The 9,542-nt window shown below is 42.7% G+C and overlaps 1 protein-coding gene across 1 annotated transcript; it reads left to right on the top strand.

Moving 5' to 3' along the window:
- The first annotated feature begins 261 nt into the window (after window positions 1-261).
- mcm7 (minichromosome maintenance complex component 7) lies at window positions 262-9,203 on the top strand. The gene is made up of 15 exons (XM_038699171.1): window positions 262-292; window positions 2,633-2,712; window positions 3,329-3,493; window positions 3,690-3,814; window positions 3,979-4,159; window positions 4,241-4,378; window positions 4,484-4,633; window positions 4,840-4,954; window positions 5,102-5,233; window positions 5,561-5,644; window positions 5,992-6,203; window positions 6,335-6,600; window positions 6,727-6,895; window positions 7,936-8,045; window positions 8,571-9,203. The coding sequence occupies exons 1-15, from the start codon at window positions 262-264 to the stop codon at window positions 8,794-8,796; spliced, it is 2,184 nt and encodes a 727-aa protein (XP_038555099.1). The 3' UTR covers window positions 8,797-9,203.
- The last annotated feature ends 339 nt before the right edge of the window (window positions 9,204-9,542 follow it).

Raw genomic sequence — 9,542 nt, 5'->3', positions numbered from 1 at the left:
AATCGCCCGCAACTTTCGCGCCAGACGAACAGCCCGCCTCTCCCTGCGGAAAGAAGCGACATGATTGGCTGCTGCAGACGTCAGACTCGCGCCACTTCTTGCAGTGCCACCGGGGAGAACCGCAAGCTGCAAGTGAATGAATACTGCTCTCCCGTGATAGTGAAGTGACCAGAACGTAAATTTAAAGTACACTTTGGTTAGTTGGTACCTTTTAGGATTTCGGAATCAAGTCATCTCACCTAAGGGTCAACGTCTGTAGCCATGGCTCGTAAGGATTATGCGGCAGAGAAAGGTAACTTTCAGTCACAGTAACGGCATGGTAGCAACAGGTTGACGTAAATGACTACAGTTTGAGCTAAATGTGTTCTCTAAAAGCCTGCTTGGAAACGCAATTTAGTTAATGTATATCATGTAGTGCTTTTGGGTATGAAGTCGGTTAATCTAAACAGTCTTAATTTATTTGTGAAGCAATATATTCAGTCGCTCATCTTGATAACGTTAACGTAATCTAACGTTACCCCCTCGTTTTCCCCTCTGCACTAACTTACTGTAAACCACAAACCTTGAAGTTGTGCATGTTTAGAGTGTATGGATATAGTTTAATAAATCCGGGACATGTACTTCAAAGTGGCAACATAACTTATCGGTAACTAGTTAAGCTTTCTCTGTGAGCTTGTGACTACACGGTGACCCGGATGGATCCGCTTAAACAAAGGAGCAGGCGCCACTGTGCAAGCACATGTCTTAACAAAAGCTTTACACCAGTTAAAGCATTCAGGACTGAATTTCAGTCAACCGTATATAACTTTTTAGTGAAAAGCTGGTATCACTTGGTGTCTTTGGTTCTTTAAATGTGTAACGTTACCATTTTAACTCTGAAAACACGACCCCAAGGTAAAGGAATATGAGAATAGTCGTAACTTAAGACATCCATCGGCATGACTTTTAGAAGCGTTACATCAACACTATGGATATAACGTTATTACAGTAACGTTAGCTCGTCAACTGTTACGCGATAACGTTTATAATTATTTATAAACTGTGAAACCCTGCAAGTAAACGAATAAGGTTTGCCAGTGTTATTCAGCACTCTTTTACCTTTTTATTTAAAAAAAACAACCACAAGGCCGATATTAAACTACTGTTTTAGGCATTTTAAACGTCCTGACAACAAGTCTTCACTAACTGCCACTTGCTGCATCAACCTACGTCACGTTAGCATGCAAGCCAGTTAGCTAGCTCTTTAGAGCTGACTGTCAGTTACACAAGTTAACGTGCCATTTTGAACGGTTTTAATAAGGTGCCAGTTGGAAAGTCTGCTGGTGGCCTCATGTCTTGCTAAAAGGTACTTCAAAAGGCTGGTTAATGTGGGGGTTTGACTCCTCCGTGTTTTGGACATAATCCTATTTTGATGATATGGAAATAAACAAACTGGGCGTCGAAAACGTTTTTGTTTTAACGTTAGACACGCAAACTACTAATATTCAAAACTAAACGGCACGGGTGCGTTACGGTTAACATTAATGGACATTTGTAACCTGGCGTAAACATGTGTTTGCTTTAAAAATCAGCTACTTAGTTTGCTAATATGACTCTGTAAATTATTTGGATATTTATTTTACCTTTCACTTAAAACCGAAACTTTAGTTAACGTTACCTGAGCCATCTGCTAATCTGTGAATTCAGTAGCCGCATCACACTAAGTTAACTGTCTTGTTAGAAGTTGTAACGTTACTTGGCGTGCGTCGACAGTCGGAAATCTTTAGCGTCTATCAAAGTCAGCGACCTCTTACCGCTTAGTGGTTATGTTAGAGCACTAGTGTTAACTAATATTGATGGAGATGTCTGTGCTCAACACAACTCAGCTAAGCTAACGTTAGAAGATGGCTGGCCCCGGTTTGAAAACAACAGACAGGACTATTTTCAAGAGCGGAGGGGCCGCGGAGGGATATCAGAGTGACGAGGCACAAAAGCCATGTGCTGCTTTGTTTACAATAACATCATCGAACACAGAAATAATAAACCAGAGATGCAGATTTTCTGCTACATCTTCAAAGTAAGTGGAGTACTTAAATTATCGTGCTAGGAGTAGTTTGATTTCTTGCAACGAGGAATTAAATATTGTTAGTTGTGGCTCTTTCGAGAAGTGAGGGATATTTTCTCAAAAAAAAATGGACACTGAACTGAGCGCCTCTGTTGTATTTACATTCCTACCCCGGAGCTATCTGCTGCGTAACGTCAGTAATTTCTCTGGAAAACTATGCTACATGGTGCACTCGATTGGAATTTGGTTCCTGTAGTACATCAGTGGCAGTTTGTGCGCTACTGTAGGTAATAGTGACTCATCGAGATTACAGGATGCCATGTTACTCAACAAAGGGGTCGTCGCAGGACAACAAATTAGCTCCTAGTCTCTAGGCCCACTGGTGGTGGTGTCAACATTTTCAACAGCCTTTAAACTTAAAAAAAACAGTTAATATTTAATCAAACAAATGGAAAAGGTAACATTGATTTCTTTGTGTAGATCTGTATCTAACAACAAATAATCTCCACCCAGTGTCTGCTTGATGTGGCCTGTGTTTTTCTGCTGTAAAATAATGCTGGAGGAATCTTTTTTGTTGTTGTTTTGCAGACAAATGCAAAAGGTTCCTGCAGGAGTATTACACAGAGGATGACAATGGAAAGAAGGTGTTCAAATATGGAGCTCAGCTTGTAAGTATATTGATGGCTGTTTTGGCCTTGAGGAATGTTGTTGACTGAAATATAATATGGCCATTTTCACTCAAAAGTCAAGGAAAAACTAACGGGGTTGAGAAAATATTTGCTGATGAGCGGTAGAATATTGATGGTAATTAATATCTTATAATAATTTTAGACACTCTTTCCTCTTGGACTGTAATTTCAGTTAGTTGTTGCTAAACTGAATGTCTTGCAAATCTAGAAGGTGAAACACCTCAAGTGGTGCCTTGCATGTTCTTGAACAAATAGTTTTTGTATAAAATGTCATTTTAGGGGTAACGCTGTTTTATGGGTTATGAACCTAATTTCCTGAATCTCTGAGGGATTAATACAGTTCTTTCTTATCTACATTTGGGCTGTCACACCAGGGTTACAATTAGCCAAAACATCCCTGGTTTAACTAATTCAAGAAAGGGACCTTTTATTGCGCCTCCCTCAATCTATCACTATTGCAGTCTGATAAAATAAAGTAGCAACTTGAAGGTCACAGCTGCCTAAGTTTGTGTGTCCGTGTCATTGTTGAGCCATATCTGTGCTGACAAGGTGGCGTAATTAAGTGGATCGACTAATGACTTATCTGTGTGTACAGGTGGCGCTGGCCCACAGGGAGCAGGTGTCTGTCTTTGTGGAACTGGATGATGTGGCTGAAGAAGACCCCGAGTTGGTTGAGAGCATCTGTGAGAATGCAAAGCGCTACACGGGCCTGGTCGCTGACGCCATCCATGAGCTGCTGCCAGAGTATAAAGAAAGAGATGTACGTATATGTGCACAGTTGAGCCTGTTTTAAACAAAGATAAGGGCTTTTGATTAGAATGACCAGTAAAACAATCAAGTCCTTATCATGATAGTTTTCTAATTGTATGTAATGTGTCTCACCCAAAACCGAAATTAATTCCCAGCACTAATGCATCCATTGCATGCCTGTTAAATACTTCTGGTTGGCTTACTAGGTTGTGGCCAAGGATTCCTTGGACGTGTACATTGAACACAGGCTGATGATGGAACAGAGGGGCCGCGACCCTGCAGATACTCGAGACCCTCGTAACCAATACCCACCTGAACTCATGAGGAGATTGTAAGTTAATCCAGGTTTTAGTTTTTAATGACATATTTTAGTTTATTGATAATGGAGCTTGGGCCACCATCAGTATTTCAAAATTCTTCTAATAGAGTAAATATTGCGCATGTATTTGCATTTGAATAAGTTTTTTTGTATTGAGCTTTAGCTTCCATCCACAGTGAGCTGTACTTCAAGCCTCCCAGCACTACTAAACCCAAAGTGGTGCGTGATGTACGAGCAGACAGCATCGGACATCTGGTGACTGTTCGAGGCATAGTGACCCGAGCCACCGAGGTCAAACCAATGATGACTGTTGCAACGTACACATGTGATCAGTGTGGGGCTGAGACCTATCAACCAGTAAGATTGGTTTTTAGTCTGATAATCACTTACATCCTGTGACAAAACATGTATCCTTCATCAAGTCTTTTTGGCCCTCAGATCCAGTCTCCCTCCTTCATGCCCCTCATAATGTGTCCCAGCCAAGAGTGTGTCACCAATAAATCTGGAGGTCGACTCTACCTGCAGACCAGGGGCTCCAAATTTGTCAAGTTCCAGGAGCTGCGTATTCAGGAACATGTAAGGATCAATATGAAATAAAATGCTCACTCACGGTTGCCATGAATTTTATTGTTGTGAATTCGGCATGTGTCTATCTTAGGAGTTTCTTCTGTTGTCCCACAGAGTGACCAGGTGCCAGTCGGTAATATTCCAAGGAGCATGACGGTGTACGCCCGTGGAGAAAACACTCGTCTTGCCCAGCCAGGAGACCATGTAGCCATCACCGGAGTCTTCCTCCCTCTTCTGCGCACAGGCTTTAAACAGGCTGTTCAGGTAGGAACGCTTTGGACCTTAATTTTTCACTGTTTTAACCCACACAGCACCCAACCTGATATTCTAATCTATGGCAGGAACTGCCATCGGCATTGATATGCAAGATGTGTGTGGGTGTTTTTGTTTTTGTCTTTTGCTGTACATAAGTTGTCCAAGGTCCTAAAATACATTTGTCCCATCGTTTTTTTTGGTTTTGGCAATTTCAGGGTCTCCTGTCAGAAACTTACTTAGAGGCCCATAGCATCACACTCATGAACAAGACGGAGGACGATGAGCTCGGCAATGAGGAGCTGACTGACGAGGAGCTGCGCAGCATCACAGGTTGGAGTCTGTGTGTGTGATGGCTGGACTTCCAATAAAATTAGACTATATAAACCTGTATGAATTCCAAAGCCTGACAACCCTTTTTATTTTATTTTTTTCCCCCTTCATTCTTTGAGTAACTGAGGTGATTGTATTATGTTACAGATGAAGGATTTTATGAGAAACTAGCCGGCTCAATAGCACCGGAGATCTATGGACATGAAGATGTAAAGAAGGCTCTGCTACTGCTGCTGGTTGGAGGAGTGCAACAGGCACCTAAAGGAATGAAAATCAGAGGTGAGCACTGACCTGAGCCCTTTCATCTCTTACTAACAGCAGACAATCAGAGATGCGTTCAACTTAGAGTAAAATATCAATCGTGATCATAACCCAACAATACAAAAAGAGTTAATGCTGTTGATTGCATCCCTTGAAATATACTTGCAAGCAAATAATGCACTATTTAATATTATAAAGTAAAGGATGATCACATTGCAAATTTTGTACATATCACCAAACCTTATGTCCTGCGTGGAGCATTTCTCAAAAATAAAGCATTTGCCTTAATGAAATCTTTTTTATTTATTTTCAACACTCTTCCTGTTTTGGCTCTTCCCCCTTTAGGCAACATAAACATCTGCCTGATGGGAGACCCAGGAGTGGCCAAGTCCCAGCTGCTGTCCTACATTGATCGTCTGGCTCCTCGAAGTTAGTAGAGTAAAAGTCCGGAATCTAGTTAATATTTTATCCAGTTGGGCATTTTCTTTCCATTAGGGCAGACATAGTAAAATATTAACTTTTGATGTGGTAGACTGGAGAAGAGTACAGTAAAAGCAGTTCATGTTATGCCAGGTTTAGACGCTAGAATGAATAGAAAACCACAAAGTAGACTAACTATAGTGTACACTATCATTAACAGCATCATAACAGTGTCTGAATGTCTTAGTTGGATAAAAACCTATTAGGCATTGTATGCAATTTAAAAGCAATGTATTATACCCCTTCACCCAGGTCTCATTTGATATCTTTCTCTCGTCCCTTCCTCTGGTCTTCAGGCCAGTACACAACAGGTCGTGGTTCGTCTGGTGTCGGTTTGACTGCAGCCGTGATGCGTGACCCCCTGACTGGAGAAATGACCCTGGAAGGTGGAGCCTTGGTTCTGGCTGACCAGGGCATCTGCTGCATCGATGAGTTTGACAAGATGGCTGACGCTGACCGCACGGCCATTCACGAGGTGATGGAACAGCAGACCATCTCCATCGCTAAGGTAAAGGGAACAGCACTTGTTAATAACTGGTGTAACTCCACTGGTGTTTTTAATAAGGCAAATTAGTTGAGAAATTTTAATGTAATGCCTGTGTTGCATCTCCACTAATATTTTTTTTCACTCCTCTCCAGGCCGGCATCATGACCTCCCTCAATGCCCGTTGCTCTATTCTAGCAGCAGCCAACCCCGCCTATGGTCGCTACAATCCCCGGAAGAGCATTGAGCAGAACATTCAGCTGCCAGCTGCACTGCTCTCCCGTTTCGACCTGCTTTGGCTGATCCAGGACAAGCCAGATGCTGACGCTGACTTGCGTCTAGCCCAGCACATCACCTATGTCCACCAGCACTGCCGCCAGCCGCCCACTCACTTCACCCCCATTGACATGAAACTGATGAGGTGATGAAGATGTTTGTTACGAAGTTAATGCAGATCATTTTATATCGTTAAGGATATTGAAAGACATAAGAGTTGTCAAAACCAACTATGCAATATTGTCTTTAAAAAAAATGTGAATCCCTTCAGGCGTTACATCGCTCTGTGTAAGAAGCGGCAGCCTGTGGTGCCAGAGTCCCTAGCTGATTACATCACTGCTGCTTATGTAGAGATGAGGAAAGAGGCCCGAGTCAGCAAAGACACCACCTTCACCTCTGCCCGTACCCTCCTATCCGTCCTCCGTCTGTCCACTGCCCTGGTGAGAACTACACCTCAACTCCAGTGAGCTGTGGGTGGCTGGAAACTTTCACAAGCTGCTTGCAATAACTTTAAATCTTTTGTCAGAAATAAGAAACTTATAAACTGATAAAGATAAATATTCAAATACCATTACATGTGAAAGGTGCCAACATTTAATTATTTGTTGTTGGAGTTAAAGTACAGCCATCCTTTTGTCTACATATATAGTCCAGTGTGCGATAAAGTGCTTACAGTGCAGGTAGTGATGATAACCTGACCTACTGCAGTGTGAGCACTTCTTTCCCACGCTGAACAGCAGATCGTCAGTTTACCAAACACTTGGAATACGGTCATCATGATATCAATCAGATGGACAGATGTATACATGTATTTGTCATAACATATTTTGTTGTAGGCTGTCTGCTCTGGTATCTCTTCCTCAGGCTGTCAAAAGTGCTGTTTGTGCAGGTAGCAGTCATCCACCTACTGCAAAACCAGCACTTCAGGCAGATGGGAAGGCAATCTGCCTCACACAAATGTCCACAAGGGGGCAAACTGCAACCATCCCTGTGTGGGGGGAAAAACTGCTGAAGTTGCAGGACTGAAGATGGTGAAGAATGCATTTATTTGCACATCGACTGAACTATTCATGAGTGAGCTGCAGAAAAGGTTTGTCTGATCCTGGCCAGCTTTGCAGGGTGGGCAGTCAGCCTGTGTGCGTTAGGAGCAGCTGTGCAAACCCATGCAAAACTGACCATGGCCTGAACAGTCATCTGGGTTTTCTACATAAAAACATAATCTTCAAAGAATTTGGGTTCTATTGTAGCATTTTTGTTTTCATTTCAACCTGTGAGACTAGCTGGTGTTGAGAGGCGGAGACTTGGGCAATTGCCGGCCATCCCAAAGGGCATTGCACTTGTCTCGGTCTGACAGTGCCGGCACAGCGCAGCCTTCATAATCAAGACGAATCTGTTGATAAACTGAACTTCCTTCATCACGCACATTTTATTTAAAATTATTTACATCTCTATCCCAATCTCTGCTGTTGCCTTTCTGCAGGCTCGCCTACGCATGATGGAGACTGTGGAGAAGGAAGACGTTAATGAGGCAATGAGACTGATGGAGATGTCAAAGGATTCACTACAAGCTGACAAGGCCAGCAGCACAAGGTGAGGGTTAACGCTGGAACCTCAGACTTAACGATGACATTCGTTCATCCGCAACTTCACATAACACGAGTGACCGGATGTCGTTCGACCCAGAATCCCCTTTTATGAGTTTCTCGTATGCACATAAGAGTAGCTGCATATCCTGGAGGAAGCTGTAAAATTTCTGGGTTTTTATGGAGCTCTTTTCACACAGCAGCATGTTCACTGAGGCAGACTTCAAGACTAGTGATGTGTTCCATATGCTGCTCTTTTTATAACGATGTGAGAGAGAGAAAAGCCAGGTTCCTACGACGCTCAGTTTGTTTATTTGCATATCATCATGTGCCAGACAGACATGGTAGCTTCTCGTCTAACTTCCAGCTAGAAAGTGAAGTAGTACATTTCCGAAAGTGTCAGACTATCCCAAAGAATACTTTCTACAGCTTCCATTTTAAACATTTAATTGCCCTCAACTCAGAATAAACAAAAGGTAAACGGGAGTCTCCTTTCAAAGTCTCTAATCAACTCTTACTACTTTGTGTTCAGGGCTCAGCGTCCGGCCGATGTCATCTTCTCTCTGGTGCGCGAGCTTGCCACAGAGGGCGTTGCGGGGCGCGGTGGAGCCGGTGGGGTGGTTCGCATGGCTGAGGCTGAGCAGCGTTGCATCTCTCGTGGCTTCACCCCCGCTCAGTTCCAGGAGGCCTTGGAGGAGTACGAGGAGCTGAACGTGTGGCAGCTCAACCAGGCCCGTACCCGCATCACCTTTGTCTGAAGAATTTGGGACACATTTTCATGCACGCTGTGTTTCAGCCACCTCAGGGGAAAACTGAGGGCTTTCTGCAGATTTATATTGGAGTTCATCATTTTTCCTCCTACAGCATTTTGTAACACAAGTCGAGCAGAACCTGGACATTTAAGCATGACTATCTTGCAAGAATTCCGGCTGTTGGAGGTCCATAGCTTTTTATATTCCTGTTCACCAGTAAATGTCTTGTAAATATGTATGTCAGAACTTGGTTGTGTAGCACTTGCAGTTTAGAGCTTAAAGCTTCCAGTTTCTTTGACGCGGAGCATTTCTGTATATTTTATACGCTGTAATGCAAATCAGGCAAAATAAATTAACGTTGAGCCTTGTATTGTGACAGATGGTTATAATAAATTGATGGTTCGATACTATGATTTGTGGTTGATTTGTACTCCTGTGCAAACGTGAAATGGTATGAAGTTCAGTTGCTCCAGAATCACCCCTCAACACCTGGCTTGTTACTGGAGAAGCCTTGATGTAATTGCTGCTTGAAGTAGCTCCTTTTTACATGTCTTGCTCGTAAAACATCCTAACATACAGGGTTGCAGCTAACAAGTATTTTCGTTATCGTTTGGTCTAATAAAATGTAATTTCCTGAAAGTTTTCAATAGGTTGTTTTGTCCAACCAACAGTCTAAAATATAAAGACCATTCACTTAAGACAAAGAAAACCTTAATCTTCACTGTTAAGATGCTGGCACTTGACAAAAACTA

Source organism: Micropterus salmoides, unplaced genomic scaffold (genome assembly GCF_014851395.1).
Source record: "Micropterus salmoides isolate LMB-PRFRI ecotype aquatic unplaced genomic scaffold, ASM1485139v1 Ms_hic_scaffold_5, whole genome shotgun sequence".
NCBI lineage: Eukaryota > Metazoa > Chordata > Actinopteri > Centrarchiformes > Centrarchidae > Micropterus > Micropterus salmoides.
Note: the sequence above shows the minus strand (reverse complement) of the source record. Positions and strands in the feature narration are given on the sequence as shown.

What these genes read in the sequence shown, in the direction of transcription:
- mcm7 (XM_038699171.1), top strand. Translation starts at nt 262, where the DNA reads ATGGCTCGTAAGGATTATGCGGCAGAGAAAG. An exon ending in GGATTATGCGGCAGAGAAAG is followed by an intron (nt 293 to 2,632) that starts GTAACTTTCAGT and finishes GTTGTTTTGCAG; the next exon opens with ACAAATGCAAAAGGTTCCTG. An exon ending in CCTGAACTCATGAGGAGATT is followed by an intron (nt 3,815 to 3,978) that starts GTAAGTTAATCC and finishes TTCCATCCACAG; the next exon opens with TGAGCTGTACTTCAAGCCTC.